General features: G+C 43.5%; 1 protein-coding gene across 6 annotated transcripts in view; it reads right to left on the bottom strand.

The window, feature by feature from the left end:
* The window catches only part of fgfr3 (fibroblast growth factor receptor 3), a 276,573-nt gene that overhangs the window by 189,273 nt on the left and 68,046 nt on the right, over positions 1 to 19,254 (bottom strand). For all 6 annotated transcript variants that reach the window (XM_042325043.1, XM_042325042.1, XM_042325041.1 and 3 more), the window contains exon 3: positions 11,161 to 11,409. In XM_042325043.1, the coding sequence (XP_042180977.1) occupies positions 11,161 to 11,409 (249 nt within the window). The remainder of the gene's footprint in view (positions 1 to 11,160; positions 11,410 to 19,254) is intronic.

Here is a 19,254-nt window from a genome sequence, read left to right on the forward strand (position 1 = left end):
AGTGGAAACGAGGCCAGTATCAGAGTGGAAATGAGTCCAGTATCAGAGTGGAACTAATTATTTTATTAGAGTGGAAATGAGGCCTGTATCAGAGTGGAAATGAGGCCTGTATCAGAGTTGAAATGAGGCCTGTATCAGAGTGGAACTAAGGCTTTTATCAGAGTGGAAATGAGGCCTGTATCAGAGTGGAAATGAGGCCTTTATCAGAGTGGAACTAAGGCTTTTATCAGAGTGGAAATGAGGCCTGTATCAGAGTGGAACTAAGGCTTTTATCAGACTGGAACTAAGGCTTTTATCAGAGTGGAAATGAGGCCTGTATCAGAGTGGAAATGAGGCCAGTATCAGAGTGGAAATGAGACCTGTATCAGAGTGGAAACGAGGCCAGTATCAGAGTGGAAATGAGGCCTGTATCAGAGTGGAACTAAGGCTTTTATCAGAGTGGAAATGAGGCCAGTATCAGAGTGGAAATGAGGCCAGTATCAGAGTGGAAATTAGGCCTGTATCAGAGTGGAAATGAGGCCAGTATCAGAGTGGAAATGAGGCCAGTATCAGACGTGAAATGAGTCCAGTATCAGAGTGGAAACGAGGCCAGTATCAGAGTGGAAATGAGTCCAGTATCAGAGTGGAACTAAGGCTTTTATCAGAGTGGAAATGAGGCCTGTATCAGAGTGGAACTAAGGCTTTTATCAGAGTGGAAATGAGGCCTGTATCAGAGTGGAACTAAGGCTTTTATCAGAGTGGAAACGAGGCCAGTATCAGAGTGGAAATGAGTCCAGTATCAGAGTGGAAATGAGGCCAGTATCAGAGTGGAAACGAGGCCAGTATCAGAATGGAAATGAGGCCTGTATCAGAGTTGAAATGAGGCCTGTATCAGAGTGGAACTAAGGCTTTTATCAGAGTGGAAATGAGGCCTGTATCAGAGTGGAAATGAGGCCTGTATCAGAGTGGAACTAAGGCTTTTATCAGAGTGGAAATGAGGCCTGTATCAGAGTGGAACTAAGGCTTTTAACAGAGTGGAAATGAGGCCAGTATCAGAGTGGAAACGAGACCAGTATCAGAGTGGAAATTAGGCCAGTATCAGAGTGGAAACGAGACCAGTATCAGAGTGGAAATGAGGCCTGTATCAGAGTGGAAATGAGGCCAGTATCAGAGTGGAAATGAGTCCAGTATCAGAGTGGAAACGAGGCCAGTATCAGAGTGGAAATGAGTCCAGTATCAGAGTGGAACTAATTATTTTATCAGAGTGGAAACGAGGCCAGTATCAGAGTGGAAATGAGTCCAGTATCAGAGTGGAAACGAGGCCAGTATCAGAGTGGAAATGAGGCCTGTATCAGAGTGGAACTAAGGCTTTTATCAGAGTGGAAATGAGGCCAGTATAAGAGTGGAAATGAGGCCTGTATCAGAGTGGAAATGAGGCCTGTATCAGAGTGGAACTAAGGCTTTTATCAGAGTGGAAATGAGGCCTGTATCAGAGTGGAAATGAGGCCTGTATCAGAGTGGAACTAAGGCTTTTATCAGAGTGGAAATGAGGCCTGTATCAGAGTGGAAATGAGGCCTGTATCAGAGTGGAACTAAGGCTTTTATCAGAGTGGAAATGAGGCCTGTATCAGAGTGGAAATGAGGCCAGTATCAGAGTGGAAATTAGGCCTGTATCAGAGTGGAAATGAGGCCAGTATCAGAGTGGAAATGAGGCCAGTATCAGACGTGAAATGAGTCCAGTATCAGAGTGGAAACGAGGCCAGTATCAGAGTGGAAATGAGTCCAGTATCAGAGTGGAACTAAGGCTTTTATCAGAGTGGAAATGAGGCCTGTATCAGAGTGGAACTAAGGCTTTTATCAGAGTGGAAATGAGGCCTGTATCAGAGTGGAACTAAGGCTTTTATCAGAGTGGAAACGAGGCCAGTATCAGAGTGGAAATGAGTCCAGTATCAGAGTGGAAATGAGGCCAGTATCAGAGTGGAAACGAGGCCAGTATCAGAATGGAAATGAGGCCTGTATCAGAGTTGAAATGAGGCCTGTATCAGAGTGGAACTAAGGCTTTTATCAGAGTGGAAATGAGGCCTGTATCAGAGTGGAAATGAGGCCTGTATCAGAGTGGAACTAAGGCTTTTATCAGAGTGGAAATGAGGCCTGTATCAGAGTGGAACTAAGGCTTTTAACAGAGTGGAAATGAGGCCAGTATCAGAGTGGAAACGAGACCAGTATCAGAGTGGAAATTAGGCCAGTATCAGAGTGGAAACGAGACCAGTATCAGAGTGGAAATGAGGCCTGTATCAGAGTGGAACTAAGGCTTTTATCAGAGTGGAAATGAGGCCTGTATCAGAGTGGAAATGAGGCGAGTATCAGAGTGGAAATGAGGCCTGTATCAGAGTGGAACTAAGGCTTTTATCAGAGTGGAAATGAGGCCAGTATCAGAGTGGAAATGAGTCCAGTATCAGAGTGGAAACGAGGCCAGTATCAGAGTGGAAATGAGTCCAGTATCAGAGTGGAACTAATTATTTTATCAGAGTGGAAATGAGGCCTGTATCAGAGTGGAAATGAGGCCTGTATCAGAGTTGAAATGAGGCCTGTATCAGAGTGGAACTAAGGCTTTTATCAGAGTGGAAATGAGGCCTGTATCAGAGTGGAACTAAGGCTTTTATCAGAGTGGAAATGAGGCCTGTATCAGAGTGGAAATGAGTCCAGTATCAGAGTGGAAATGAGGCCAGTATCAGAGTGGAAACGAGGCCAGTATCAGAGTGGAAATGAGGCCTGTATCAGAGTTGAAATGAGGCCTGTATCAGAGTGGAACTAAGGCTTTTATCAGAGTGGAAATGAGGCCTGTATCAGAGTGGAACTAAGGCTTTTATCAGAGTGGAAACGAGGCCAGTATCAGAGTGGAAATGAGTCCAGTATCAGAGTGGAAACGAGGCCAGTATCAGAGTGGAAATGAGTCCAGTATCAGAGTGGAACTAATTATTTTATTAGAGTGGAAATGAGGCCTGTATCAGAGTGGAAATGAGGCCTGTATCAGAGTTGAAATGAGGCCTGTATCAGAGTGGAACTAAGGCTTTTATCAGAGTGGAAATGAGGCCTGTATCAGAGTGGAAATGAGGCCTTTATCAGAGTGGAACTAAGGCTTTTATCAGAGTGGAAATGAGGCCTGTATCAGAGTGGAACTAAGGCTTTTATCAGACTGGAACTAAGGCTTTTATCAGAGTGGAAATGAGGCCAGTATCAGAGTGGAAATGAGACCTGTATCAGAGTGGAAACGAGGCCAGTATCAGAGTGGAAATGAGGCCTGTTTCAGAGTGGAACTAAGGCTTTTATCAGAGTGGAAATGAGGCCTGTATCAGAGTGGAAATGAGGCCAGTATCAGAGTGGAAATGAGGCCAGTATCAGAGTGGAAACGAGGCCAGTATCAGAGTGGAAATGAGGCCTGTATCAGAGTTGAAATGAGGCCTGTATCAGAGTGGAACTAAGGCTTTTATCAGAGTGGAAATGAGGCCTGTATCAGAGTGGAACTAAGGCTTTTATCAGAGTGGAAATGAGGCCAGTATCAGAGTGGAAATGAGTCCAGTATCAGAGTGGAAACGAGGCCAGTATCAGAGTGGAAATGAGTCCAGTATCAGAGTGGAACTAATTATTTTATTAGAGTGGAAATGAGGCCTGTATCAGAGTGGAAATGAGGCCAGTATCAGAGTGGAAATGAGGCCTTTATCAGAGTAGAAATAAGGCTTTTATCAGAGTGGAAATGAGGCCTGTATCAGAGTGGAAATGAGGCCTTTATCAGAGTGGAACTAAGGCTTTTATCAGAGTGGAAATGAGGCCTGTATCAGAGTGGAACTAAGGCTTTTATCAGACTGGAACTAAGGCTTTTATCAGAGTGGAAATGAGGCCTGTATCAGAGTGGAAATGAGGCCAGTATCAGAGTGGAAATGAGACCTGTATCAGAGTGGAAACGAGGCCAGTATCAGAGTGGAAATGAGGCCTGTATCAGAGTGGAACTAAGGCTTTTATCAGAGTGGAAATGAGGCCAGTATCAGAGTGGAAATGAGGCCAGTATCAGACGTGAAATGAGTCCAGTATCCGAGTGGAAACGAGGCCAGTATCAGAGTGGAAATGAGTCCAGTATCAGAGTGGAACTAAGGCTTTTATCAGAGTGGAAATGAGGCCTGTATCAGAGTGGAACTAAGGCTTTTATCAGAGTGGAAATGAGGCCTGTATCAGAATGGAACTAAGGCTTTTATCAGAGTGGACACGAGGCCAGTATCAGAGTGGAAATGAGTCTAGTATCAGAGTGGAAATGAGGCCAGTATCAGAGTGGAAATGAGGCCAGTATCAGAGTGGAAATGAGGCCTGTATCAGAGTTTAAATGAGGCCTGTATCAGAGTGGAACTAAGGCTTTTATCAGAGTGGAAATGAGGCCTGTATCAGAGTGGAACTAAGGCTTTTATCAGAGTGGAAATGAGGCCTGTATCAGAGTGGAACTAAGGCTTTTAACAGAGTGGAAATGAGGCCAGTATCAGAGTGGAAACGAGACCAGTATCAGAGTGGAAATGAGGCCAGTATCAGAGTGGAAACGAGACCAGTATCAGAGTGGAAATGAGGCCTGTATCAGAGTCGAACTAAGGCTTTTATCAGAGTGGAACTAATGCTTTTATCAGAGTGGAAATGAGGCCTGTATCAGAGTGGAAATGAGGCCTGTATCAGACTGGAACTAAGGCTTTTATCAGAGTGGAAATGAGGCCTGTATCAGAGTGGAAATGAGGCCAGTATCAGAGTGGAAATGAGACCTGTATCAGAGTGGAAACGAGGCCAGTATCAGAGTGGAAATGAGGCCTGTATCAGAGTGGAACTAAGGCTTTTATCAGAGTGGAAATGAGGCCAGTATCAGAGTGGAAATGAGGCCAGTATCAGAGTGGAAATTAGGCCTGTATCAGAGTGGAAATGAGGCCAGTATCAGAGTGGAAATGAGGCCAGTATCAGAGGTGAAATGAGTCCAGTATCAGAGTGGAAACGAGGCCAGTATCAGAGTGGAAATGAGTCCAGTATCAGAGTGGAACTAAGGCTTTTATCAGAGTGGAAATGAGGCATGTATCAGAGTGGAACTAAGGCTTTTATCAGAGTGGAAATGAGGCCTGTGTCAGAGTGGAAATGAGGCCTGTATCAGAGTGGAACTAAGGCTTTTATCAGAGTGGAAATGAGGCCTGTATCAGAGTGGAACTAAGGCTTTTAACAGAGTGGAAATGAGGCCAGTATCAGAGTGGAAACGAGACCAGTATCAGAGTGGAAATTAGGCCAGTATCAGAGTGGAAACGAGACCAGTATCAGAGTGGAAATGAGGCCTGTATCAGAGTGGAACTAAGGCTTTTATCAGAGTGGAACTATGGCTTTTATCAGAGTGGAAATGAGGCCTGTATCAGAGTGGAAATGAGGCCTGTATCAGAGTGGAAATGAGGCCTGTATCAGAGTGGAACTAAGGCTTTTATCAGAGTGGAAATGAGGCCTGTATCAGAGTGGAAATGAGGCCAGTATCAGAGTGGAAATGAGACCTGTATCAGAGTGGAAACGAGGCCAGTATCAGAGTGGAACTAAGGCTTTTATCAGAGTGGAAATGAGGCCAGTATCAGAGTGGAAATGAGGCCAGTATCCGAGTGGAACTAAGGCTTTTATCAGAGTGGAAATGAGGCCTGTGTCAGAGTGGAAATGAGGCCTGTATCAGAGTGGAACTAAGGCTTTTATCAGAGTGGAAATGAGGCCTGTATCAGAGTGGAACTAAGGCTTTTAACAGAGTGGAAATGAGGCCAGTATCAGAGTGGAAACGAGGCCAGTATCAGAGTGGAAATGAGTCCAGTATCAGAGTGGAACTAAGGCCTTTATCAGAGTGGAAATGAGGCCTGTATCAGAGTGGAACTAAGGCTTTTATCAGAGTGGAAACGAGGCAAGTATCAGAGTGGAAATGAGTCCAGTATCAGAGTGGAAATGAGGCCAGTATCAGAGTGGAAACGAGGCCAGTATCAGAGTGGAAATGAGTCCAGTATCAGAGTGGAACTAATTATTTTATCAGAGTGGAACTAAGGCTTTTATCAGAGTGGAAACGAGGCCAGTATCAGAGTGGAAATGAGTCCAGTATCAGAGTGGAAATGAGGCCAGTATCAGAGTGGAAACGAGGCCAGTATCATAGTGGAAATGAGGCCTGTATCAGAGTTGAAATGAGGCCTGTATCAGAGTGGAACTAAGGCTTTTATCAGAGTGGAACTAAGGCTTTTATCAGAGTGGAAATGAGGCCTGTATCAGAGTGGAACTAAGGCTTTTATCAGAGTGGAAATGAGGCCTGTATCAGAGTGGAACTAAGGCTTTTAACAGAGTGGAAATGAGGCCAGTATCAGAGTGGAAATTAGGCCTGTATCAGAGTGGAAATGAGGCCAGTATCAGAGATGAAATGAGTCCAGTATCAGAGTGGAAACGAGGCCAGTATCAGAGTGGAAATGAGTCCAGTATCAGAGTGGAACTAAGGCTTTTATCAGAGTGGAAATGAGGCCTGTATCAGAGTGGAAATGAGGCCTGTATCAGAGTGGAACTAAGGCTTTTATCAGAGTGGAAATGAGGCCTGTATCAGAGTGGAAATGAGGCCTGTGTCAGAGTGGAACAAAGGCTTTTATCAGAGTGGAACTAAGGCTTTTATCAGAGTGGAAATGAGGCCTGTATCAGAGTGGAAATGAGGCCTGTGTCAGAGTGGAACAAAGGCTTTTATCAGAGTGGAACTAAGGCTTTTATCAGAGTGGAAATGAGGCCTGTATCAGAGTGTAAATGAGGCCATTATCAGAGTGGAAATGAGGCCTGTATCAGAGTGGAAATGAGTCCAGTATCAGAGTGGAAACGAGGCCAGTATCAGAGTGGAAATGAGTCCAGTATCAGAGTGGAACTAATTATTTTATCAGAGTGGAAATGAGGCCTGTATCAGAGTGGAAATGAGGCCTGTATCAGAGTGGAACTAATGCTCTTATCAGAGTGGAACTAAGGCTTTTATCAGAGTGGAAATTAGGCCTGTATCAGAGTGGAAATGAGGCCAGAGGTCTGAGGCCTGTATCAGAGTGGAACTTGGCTGTGACAATTGGAGCCAGAAGTGTCTGAGCCTGTGTGAGCGCTACTAGATGTGTGGGAGGAATACGTGTGTGTAACTAGGCAGCAGCAGTTCTGAATCCTCTCCTCTCCTCAGATCTAAAAGAGCTGCCTGCTCCGCTCCGCCCATCTGACTGTGTGTGTCTGAATGTTGGAACTCTGGAGGTTTTCAACTAGACAGAACCTGGGAGGAAACCTCTCTGTTTATGGACTTTAACAAGCTGGCAGAAATCAATACTTACTGGTAATCAGATATCTATTGACTGAAAGCGGTGGATACCAGTAGTTTGTTGATTGGTTATACTGACTGGTTATACTGTAAGATCTATCAGGCAGACACAGGGAAGTCGTGGTGACCTAACCATAACCCTCCTATCAGACACAGGGAAGTCGTGGTGACCTAACCATAACCCTCCTATCAGACACAGGGAAGTCATGGTGACCTAACCATAACCCTCCTATCAGACACAGGGAAGTCGTGGTGACCTAACCATAACCCTCCTATCAGACACAGGGAAGTCGTGGTGACCTAACCAAAACCCTCCTATCAGACACAGGGAAGTCATGGTGACCTAACCATAACCCTCCTATCAGACACAGGGAAGTCGTGGTGACCTCCTGACAGTGACTAATATTATTCATCACGATTGGTCATTACATAATTGGTTGATTAAATCATTACCCTCTTGGAGAGATATGGATAGAAACAGAGGGATACAGAGTAGAGGGAAAAGGACAACCAAACAGAGAGAGAGAAAGAGAGAGAGAGAGAGAGAGAGAGAGAGAGAGGAGAGAGAGAGAGGAGAGAAAATTATAGCCAAACAGTGGAGACTAATTTGACCCCAACAAATATCAGGCTATATGTGTCAACAGCAACAAAAACAATGTACTGAGTAAATGTCAAATTGGCTTTTTACCAAATTACCGTACGACAGACCACGTATTCACCCTGCACAACCCAATTGACAAACAAACAAACCAAAACAAAGGCAAAGTCTTCTCATGCTTTGTTGATTTAAAACATCTTTCGACGCAATTTGGAATGAGGGTCTGCTATACAAATGGATGGAAAGTGGTGTTGGGGGAAAAACATACGACATTATAAAATCCATGTACACAAACAACAAGTGTGCAGTTAAAATATGCAAATAACACACATTTCTTTCCACAGAGCCATGGAGTGAGACAGGGATGCAGCTTAAGCCCCACCCTCTTCAACATATATATCAACGAATTGGTGCGGGCACTGGAACAGTCCGCAGCACCCGGCCTCACCCTACTAGAATCTGAAGTCAAATGTCTACTGTTTGCTGATGATCTGGTGCTTCTGTCACCAATCAAGGAGGGCCTTTAGCATCACCTAGATCTTCTGCACAGATTCTGTCAGACCTGGGCCTTGACAGACCTGTGCCCTGACAGACCTGGGCCCTGACAGACCTGGGCCCTGACAGACCTGGGCCCTGACAGACCTGGGCCCTGACAGACTTGGGCCCTGACAGACCTGGGCCCTGACTGACCTGGGCCCTGACAGACCTGGGCCCTCACAGACCTGGGCCTTGACAGACCTGGGCCCTGACAGTAAATCTCAGTAAGACCAAAATAATGGTGCTCCAAACAAAGATCCAGTTTCCAGGACCACAAATACAAATTCCACCTAGACACCGTTGCCCTCGAGCACACAAAAAAACTATACATACCTTGGCCTAAACATCAGCACCACAGGTAACTTCCACAAATTTGTGAACAATCTGAGAGAAGGCAAGAAGGGCCTTCTATGCCATCAAATGGAACATAAAATTCTAGAATCTGGCAAAAAAATACTTGAATCAGTTATAGAACCCATTGCCCTTTATGGTTGTGAGGTCTGGGTTCCACTCACCAACCAAGACTTCACAAAATGGGACAAACACCAAATTGACACTCTTCATGCAGAATCCTGCAAAAGTATCCTCTGTGTACAACGTAAAACACCAAATGATGCATGCAGAGTAGAATTAGGCCGATACCCGCTAATTATCAAAATCCAGAAAAGAGCCGTTAAATTCTACAACCACCTAAAAGGAAGTGATTCCCAAACCTTCCCATAACAAAGCCATCACCTACAGAGAGATGAACCTGGAGAAGAGTCCCCTAAGCAAGCTGGTCCTGGGGCTCTGTTCACAAACACAAACACACGCCACAGAGCCTCAGGACAGCAACACAATTAGACGCAACCAAATCTTGAGAAAACAAAAAGATAATTACTTGACACATTGGAAAGAATTAACAAAAAAACTATTAGGGCTATTTGGCCATAAACAGAGAGTACACAGTGACAGAATACCTGACCACTGTGACTGACCCAAAATGAATGAAACATTTTACTATGTACAGACTCAGTGAGCATAGCCTTGCTATTGAGAAAGGCTGCCGCAGACCGACCTGGCTCTCATGAGAAGACAGGCTATGTGCTGACTGCCCAAAAAATGAGGTGGAAACTGAGCTGCACTTCCTAACCTCCTGCCCAATGTATGACCATATTAGAGACACATATTTCCCTCAGATCACACAGTCCCACAAATAATTAGAAAACAAACCCACTTTTGATAAACTCCCATATCTACTGGGTGAAATTCCACAGTGTGCATCACAGCTGCAAGATGTGTGACCTGTTGCCACAAGAAAAGGGCAACCAGTGAAAAACAAACACCATTGTAAATACAACCCATATTTATGCTTATTTATTTTCCTTTTTGCACTTTAACTATTTGCACATCGTTATAACACTGTAAATAGTAGACATAATATGACAGAAATGTCTTTATTTTTTGGAACTTCTGTGAGTGTAGTGTTTACTGTTAGTTTTTATTGTTTATTTAACTTTTGTTTATTATCTACTTCACTTCCTTTGGCAAATTAAACATGTGTTTCCCATGCCAGTAAAGCCCAGTAAATTGAATTGAATTGAGAGAGAGAGAGAGAGAGAGAGGGAGAGAGAGAGAGTGGTGGGAAAAGGAAAGATAGAGAGAGAGAGATTTAAGAGAGAGAGGAGGGAAAAGGATAGCCAAAGATAGAGAGAGAGAGATAGGAGAGAGGAGGGAAAAGGATAGCCAAAGATAGAGAGAGAGAGAGATAGGAGAGAGGAGGGAAAAGGATAGCCAACCAGAGAGAGAGAGAGAGGAGAGAGGAGGAGGGAAAAGGATAGCCAACCGGAGAGAGAGAGAGAGGAGAGAGAAGGGAAAAGGATAGCCAACCAGATAGAGAGAGAGAGAGAGAGAGAGAGAGAGAGAGAGAGAGAGAGAGAGAGAGAGAGAGAGAGAGAGAGAGAGAGAGAGAGAGAGAGAGAGAGAGAGAGGAGAGGAGGAAAAGGATAGCCAACCAGAGAGAGAGAGAGAGAGAGAGGAGGGAAAAGGATAGCCAACCAGAGAGAGAGAGAGAGAGGAGAGAGGAGAGAGGAGGGAAAAGGATAGCCAACCAGAGAGAGAGAGAGGAGAGAGGAGGGAAAAGGATAGCCAACCAGAGAGCGAGAGAGAGAGAGGAGGGAAAAGGATAGCCAACCAGAGAGAGAGGAGAGAGGAGGGAAAAGGATAGCCAACCAGAGAGAGAGAGAGAGAGAGAGGAGGTGAAAGGATAGCCAACCAGAGAGAGAGAGAGAAAGGAGGGAAAAGGATAGCCAACCAGAGAGAGAGAGGAGAGAGGAGGGAAAACGATAGCCAACCAGAGAGAGAGAGAGAGAGAGAGAGAGAGAGGAGAGGAGGGAAAAGGATAGCCAACCAGAGAGAGAGAGAGAGGAGAGAGGATGGAAAAGGATAGCCAACCAGAGAGAGAGAGAGAGAGAGAGAGAGAGAGAGGAGAGAGGAGGGAAAAGGATAGCCAACCAGAGAGAGAGAGAGAGAGAGAGAGAGAGGAGGGAAAAGGATAGCCAACCAGAGAGAGAGAGAGAGGAGAGAGGATGGAAAAGGATAGCCAACCAGAGAGAGAGAGAGAGAGGAGAGAGGAGGGAAAAGGATAGCCAACCAGAGGTAAATATAAAACCAGACGGATAGCAAGAGAGATGGAGATGTATGATGATGTCACCTGTCACTCTGATTGTGTAGTTGCTGAGCAGGTTGTTGTCGTGAGTGACGTGGCAGGAGTACATGCCGGAGTCCTCGTAAGACACGTTGATGATACGTAGAACCCTCTGGTCCACTCGCGTCCGGTTGCTAGGCAACAGGCCGCTGCCATCCTTGAACCAGAGGACAGCTTGGGCGGGACCGTTGGGGTTACAGGACAGATCCAGGGTGTCCCCAGTAGAGACCACATAGTCCTCCAGGAACACAGAGTCTTAAGGGACAGAGACAGGGTTAGGGTTAGAGAGACAGAGAGAGAGACAGGCCAGATCCAGGGTGTCCCCAGTAGAGACCACATAGTCCTCCAGGAACACAGAGTCTAGAAGGGGAGAGAGAGAGACACAGATAAACAGAGAGATTACGCATAGAGGAAGACTGCCTCGAAAGACAAAGCGTGTATAGCCAGGGACAAAGAGAAAGGGTTAGGGAGCAGAGAGAGAGACAGACAGGGTTAGGGGACAGAGAGAGAGACAGACAGACAGGGTTAGGGGATAGAGAGAGACAGACAGGGTTAGGGGACAGAGAGAGAGACAGACAGGGTTAGGGGACAGAGAGAGAGAGACAGACAGGGTTAGGGGACAGAGAGAAAGACAGACAGGGTTAGGGGACAGAGAGAGACAGACAGGGTTAGGGGACAGAGAGAGAGAGACAGACAGGGTTAGGGGACAGAGAGAGACAGACAGGGTTAGGGGACAGAGAGAGAGACAGACAGGGTTACACTCTTATAAAAAAAGGGTTCTGAAGGGGTTCTACCAATACCTGTTTTGATCAGAAGACAATGGTTATTCGTAAGGCAAAGGGTTCTACCCAGAACCTTTAACATTCTAGGAAATGGTTCTAGAAGAAAGGGCTCTTTGATGATTCTTTGGAAGGTGAGAAGGGTTCTACATATATGGTATTTCCCAGCATGCTCTATTGCAGGGACGTTTTCAGAATAGTTTGTTTTACTGTTAAATCTGTTGTTTTTGTTTTTTGATTGATTGATTAATGTCATGCTGCACAGAGATCAATAACACACTGTTTTCTAGTTGATTCATGTCATGCTGCACAGAGATCAATAACACACTGTTTTCTAGTTGATTAATGTCATGCTGCACAGAGATCAATAACACACTGTTTTCTAGTTGATTCATGTCATGCTGCACAGAGATCAATAACACACTGTTTTCTAGTTGATTAATGTCATGCTGCACAGAGATCAATAACACACTGTTTTCTAGTTGATTCATGTCATGCTGCACAGAGATCAATAACACACTGTTTTCTAGTTGATTAATGTCATGCTGCACAGAGATCAATAACACACTGTTTTCTAGTTGATTCATGTCATGCTGCACAGAGATCAATAACACACTGTTTTCTAGTTGATTCATGTCATGCTGCACAGAGATCAATAACACACTGTTTTCTAGTTGATTCATGTCATGCTGCACAGAGATCAATAACACACTGTTTTCTAGTTGATTCATGTCATGCTGCACAGAGATGCATAACACACTGTTTTCTAGTTGATTCATGTCATGCTGCACAGAGATCAATAACACACTGTTTTCTAGTTGATTCATGTCATGCTGCACAGAGATCAATAACACACTGTTTTCTAGTTGATTCATGTCATGCTGCACAGAGATCAATAACACACTGTTTTCTAGTTGATTCATGTCATGCTGCACAGAGATCAATAACACACTGTTTTCTAGTTGATTCATGTCATGCTGCACAGAGATCAATAACACACTGTTTTCTAGTTGATTCATGTCATGCTGCACAGAGATCAATAACACACTGTTTTCTAGTTGATTCATGTCATGCTGCACAGAGATCAATAACACACTGTTTTCTAGTTGATTAATGTCATGCTGCACAGAGAATAATAACACACTGTTTTCTAGTTGATTCATGTCATGCTGCACAGAGATCAATAACACACTGTTTTCTAGTTGATTAATGTCATGCTGCACAGAGATCAATAGCACACTGTTTTCTAGTTGATTCATGTCATGCTGCACAGAGATCAATAACACACTGTTTTCTAGCTGATTCATGTCATGCTGCACAGAGGTCAATACACACTGTTTTCCAATCTAATCCAACCTGCTAATATTTTGATTTCAAATCAAATCAAAATCCAATTGTATTTGTCACATACAAGTGTTTAGCAGATGTTATTGCGGATGTAGTGAAACGCTCGTTTTAATGAACCTGTTGCTGAGATGGTTGTCCCAACGTAGATGATGGAGGTCCACTCAGTAATCAATGTACCCTGACAGTCATTCAGAATGCAGGTTGCCGGTCATTAACAATTCCACTTGATGGATATCCTAACTCTGGCTGGATTCCAATAGAAATTACACAACACTTCGCTTGCAGGCCTGATGTGGCCTGTAAACCACCCTGTGTTAGGCTATAACCAGGCCCTTAAATAAAGGTCTTATATATGGTATGTAATCTATTGTCATAACATGACATTTTAAGGCTAATAAGGCTGGTAGAACTGTTCATAGAGGTTTCTAGGTAGAACCCTACGTAGGGGGTTCTAGGTAGAACCCTACGTAGGGGGTTCTAGGTAGAACCCTCTGCAAAGGATTCTACCCAGCAACAGAAAGGGTCCCCTATGGGGACAAACTGATGATCCCGGTATGCTTCCACTTAGCACCTTTTTCTCTAAGAGTTAGAGACAGGGTTAAGGGACAGAGAGAGACAGACAGGGTCAACTCTCTCTCTCTCCCTCCATCTTCCTCTACCTCTCTCTCCCCCCTCTCTCTCTCCCTCCATCTTCTTCTCCCTCTCTCTCTCTCTCTCTCTCTCATCTCTCCACCTCCCTCTCTCTCCATCTTTCCTCTCTCTCTCTCCCTCTCCATCTCCCTCTCTCTCTTTCCTCTCTGTCCCTCTCTCCCTCTCTCTCCCCCTCTCCATCTCCCTCTCTCTCTTTCCTCTCTGTCCCTCTCTCTCTCTCCCCCATCTCTCCACCTCTCTCTGTCCCTCTCTCTCCCCATCTCTCCACCTCTCTCTCCCCTTCTCTCCCCCTCTCAGACAATAGCTGAACTACTTTCCTGTAAAATAGCTGAAAGTGTGAATGTGCGTTACCATGGTTCCATGGTAGATGGAGATCATGAATGAGTTATGATGATTCATATCCTACAGTATGAGGGAGTATTTAAAACAGAGAAAGACAACTTCAAAAGGATTGGTTAATGAGTTTATAGAGCGAGTTTGTGTTGTTTACACACACACACACACACACACACACACACACACACACACACACACACACACACACACACACACACACACACACACACCGTGTGCAGTGTGTAGTGTTTGAAATGTGTGTAGAGTGTGTAGTGTTTGTAGTGTGTGTAGTGTGTGTGTGTAGTGTTTGTAGTGTGTGTAGTGAATGTATGTATGTGTGTGTGTGTGTGTGTGTGTGTGTGTGTGTGTGTGTGTGTGTGTGTGTGTGTGTGTGTGTGTGTGTGTGTGTGTGTGTGTGTGTGTGTGTGTGTGTGTGTGTGTGTGTGTGTGTGTGTGTGTGTGTGTGTGTGTGTGTGTGTGTGTGTGTGTGTGTGTGTGTGTGTGTGGTGTTTGTAGTGTGTGTGTGCAGTTTGTGTGTGTGTATAAGGTGTGTAGTCATTTCAATGACAACAGGAGAACAGGAGAACAGGAGAACAGGACAACAAGACAACAGGAGAACAGGAGAACAGGACAACAGGAGAACAGGACAACAGGACAACAAGACAACAGGAGAACAGGAGAACAGGACAACAGGAGAACAGGACAACAGGACAGCAGGAGAACAGGAGATGACCCAGGGAAGATCTCAGATGGACAAACATATAACATTCATAATGGGTTCATCTTTCCTTTAACTTAACCAATCAGAATGTAATGCCTGAACTGTTAACCAATTGGAATTAATGAACTAACATTGGAGTTGTTTTTGTTTGAACCCTATCCCAAACCTTAACCTTTAACCCAGTCTGACTGAATACATTATCTTAACCCAGTCTGAATGAATACCTTATTTTAACCCAGTCTGAATGAATACCTTAACCTTTAACCCTATCCCAAACCTTAACCTTTAACCCAGTCTGACTGAATACATTATCTTAACCCAGTCTGACTGAATACCTTAACCTTTAACCATATCCCAAACCTTAACCTTTAACCCAGTCTGACTGAATACATTATCTTAACCCAGTCTGATTGAATACCTTATTTTAACCCAGTCTGAATGAATACCTTAACCTTTAACCCTATCCCAAACCTTAACCTTTAACCCAGTCTGACTGAATACATTATCTTAACCCAGTCTGACTGAATACCTTAACCTTTAACCATATCCCAAACCTTAACCTTTAACCCAGTCTGACTGAATACATTATCTTAACCCAGTCTGAATTAATACCTTATTTTAACCCAGTCTGAATGAATACCTTAACCTTTAACCCTGTCCCAAACCTTAACCTTTAACCCAGTCTGACTGAATACATTATCTTAACCCAGTCTGACTGAATACCTTAACCTTTAACCATATCCCAAACCTTAACCTTTAACCCAGTCTGACTGAATACATTATCTTAACCCAGTCTGAATTAATACCTTATTTTAACCCAGTCTGAATTAATACCTTAACCTTTAACCATATCCCAAACCTTAACCTTTAACCCAGTCTGACTGAATACATTATCTTAACCCAGTCTGAATTAATACCCTATTTTAACCCAGTCTGAATGAATACCTTAACCTTTAACCCAGTCTGACTGAATACATTATCTTAACCCAGTCTGACTGAATACCTTAACCTTTAACCCTATCCCAAACCTTAACCTTTAACCCAGTCTGACTGAATACATTATCTTAACCCAGTCTTACTGAATACCTTATCTTAACCCAGACTGAATGAATGCCTTAACTTAACCCAGTCTGAATGAATGCCTTAACCCAGTCTGAATGAATGCCTTAACCTTTAACCCAGTCTGAATTAATGGCTTAACTTAACCCAGTCTGAATGAATGCCATAACCTTTAACCCAGTCTGAATGAATGCCTTAACCTTTAAACCACTCTGAATGAATTCCTTAACCTTTAAGAAGCGAGAAGGATCGGAGGACCAATACGCAGCGTGGTAAGTGTTCGTCATTTTAATAGAAAAAACTGAACACTACAAACCAACAAAATGACAACCGTGAAGCTAATAAACAATAGTGCTGACACAAACACTACACATAGACAATCACCCACAACCCACAATGACAAAACAGGCTACCTAAATATGGTTCCCAATCAGAGACAACAACTAACACCTGCCTCTGATTGAGAACCATATCAGGCCAAACACAGAAACATACAAACTATACATGTAACATAGAATGCCCACTCAGATCACACCCTGACCAAACAAAACATAGAAACATACAAAGCAAACTATGGTCAGGGCGTGACAGAATGCTTTAACCTTTAACCCAGTCTGAATGAATGCCTTAACTTAACCGCAGAGTTGTCTCTGTGAGCCTAAATCGTCTGGAGCTCATGCGGGAGCTGTATGCCTAATACAGTACATCGGTACATGAAGTCAGTTAACTGGTGAAAAAAAGTTGTTTATCCAAGGATGTGAAGAAATGACGCGAGACTGTGATATCTTGTTGGTAATCCAGGTATGAGTGTAAACACATAACAGAGGGTCTACTGTCCTGCTGCTAACCTGACGGATAGTAGAAATACAGAGACTCTATAAACACTGGGACAGTTATTCTTCAACACTATCACGTATCATCCTAACCCCCAATATAACATCCCTGTAGATGTACTCCTCCATTCATTTACTGCCTACAGAGAATCATGGTACGACGAACCAGACCACCAGACAGACAGACAAGCAGATAACCAGACAGGCAGACAGACAGACAGACAGACAGACAGACAGACAGACAGACAGACAGACAGACAGACAGACAGACAGACAGACAGACAGACAGACAACCAGATATGAGGTATTGTAGGTGTTCCATGGTACTGTAGGTGTTCCAGGGTACTGTAGGTGTTCCATGGTATTGTAGGTGTTCCAGTGTAATATATAGGTGTTCCATGGTACTGTAGGTGTTCCAGGGTAATATATAGGTGTTCCATGGTAATATATATGTGTTCCATGGTAATATATATGTGTTCCATGGTAATATATATGTGTTCCATGGAAATATATATGTGTTCCATGGTAATATATGTGTTCCATGGTAATATATATGTGTTCCATGGTAATATATATGTGTTCCATGGTTATATATATGTGGAAATATATGGAAATATATATATGGAAATATATATATGTGTTCCATGATACTGTAGGTGTTCCAGGGTACTGTAGGTGTTCCAGGGTAATATATAGGTGTTCCATGGTAATATATGTGTTCCATGGTACTGTAGGTGTTCCAGGGTTCTGTAGGTGTTCCATGGTAATATATATGTGTTCCATGGTAATATATGTGTTCCATGGTACTGTAGGTGTTCCAGGGTACTGTAGGTGTTCCATGCTAATATATATGTGTTCCATGGTAATATATGTGTTCCATGGTACTGTAGGTGTTCCATGGTATTATATGTGTTCCATGGTATTGTAGGTGTTCCATGGTATTATATATGTGTTCCATGGTACTGTAGGTGTTCCAGGGTACTGTAGGTGTTCCAGGGTATTGTAGGTGTTCCATGGTAATATATATGTGTTCCATGGTAATATATGTGTTCCATGGTACTGTAGGTGTTCCATGGTAATATATATAGGTGTTCCATGGTAATATATATGTGTTCCATGGTACTGTAGGTGTTCCATGGTAATATATATAGGTGTTCCATGGTAATATATATAGGTGTTCCATGGTAATATATATGTGTTCCATGGTAATATATGTGTTACATGGTACTGTAGGTGTTCCATAGTAATATATGTGTTCCATGGTACTGTAGGTGTTCCATGGTAATATATATATGTGTTCCATGGTAATATATGTGTTCCATGGTACTGTAAGTGTTCCATGGTAATATATGTGTTCCATGTAGCTGTAGGTGTTCCATGGTAATATATATGTGTTCCATGGTAATATATGTGTGCCATGGTACTGTAGGTGTTCTAGGGTACTGTAGGTGTTCCATGGTATTGTAGGTGTTCCCATGGTACTATATGTGTTCCAGGCTACTGTAGGTGTTCCAGGGTACTGTAGGTGTTCCATGGTATTATATGTGTTCCATGGTATTGTAGGTGTTCCAGGGTACTGTAGGTGTTCCAGGGTACTGTAGGTGTTCCCATGGTGCTGTAGGTGTTCCAGGGTACTGTAGGTACCATGGTATTGTAGGTGTTCCATGGTAACATATATGTGTTCCAGGGTACTGTAGGTGTTCCAGGGTATTGTATGTGTTCCAGGGTATTGTATGTGTTCCATGGTAATATATGTGTTCCATGGTACTGTAGGTGTTCCAGGGTATTGTATGTGTTCCAGGGTCATGTATGTGTTCCATGGTAATATATGTGTTCCATGGTACTGTAGGTGTTCCAGGGTATTGTAGGTGTTCCATGGTAATATATATAGGTGTTCCATGGTACTATATAGGTGTTCCATGGTAATATATATAGGTGTTCCATGGTAATAAATGTGTTCCATGGTAATATAGGTGTTCCAGGGTCTTGTTGGTGTCCTATGTCTTTAGAAACTTCCCATCTACTTTCTGAATTAGAAAAATACTGTCTGATAATTCAGTCTCCATATGTGTGCACATGTTTGTGTGAGGTCAACCTTAGTGTGTGTGTGTGTGTGTGTGTGTGTGTGTGTGTGTGTGTGTGTGTGTGTGTGTGTGTGTGTGTGTGTGTGTGTGTGTGTGTGTGTGTGTGTGTGTGTGTGTGTGTGTGTGTGTGTGTGTGTGTGTGTGTGTGTGTGTGTGTGTGTGTGTATACAGTGCCTTGCAAAAGTATTCAACCCCTTGGCGTTAGTTCCCATTTTGTTGCAATACAACCAGTAATTTAAATGGATATTTATTTGGATTTCATGTAATGGATTTACACAAATTAGTCCAAA

This window comes from Oncorhynchus tshawytscha, linkage group LG08 (genome assembly GCF_018296145.1).
Source record: "Oncorhynchus tshawytscha isolate Ot180627B linkage group LG08, Otsh_v2.0, whole genome shotgun sequence".
NCBI classification, from domain to species: domain Eukaryota; kingdom Metazoa; phylum Chordata; class Actinopteri; order Salmoniformes; family Salmonidae; genus Oncorhynchus; species Oncorhynchus tshawytscha.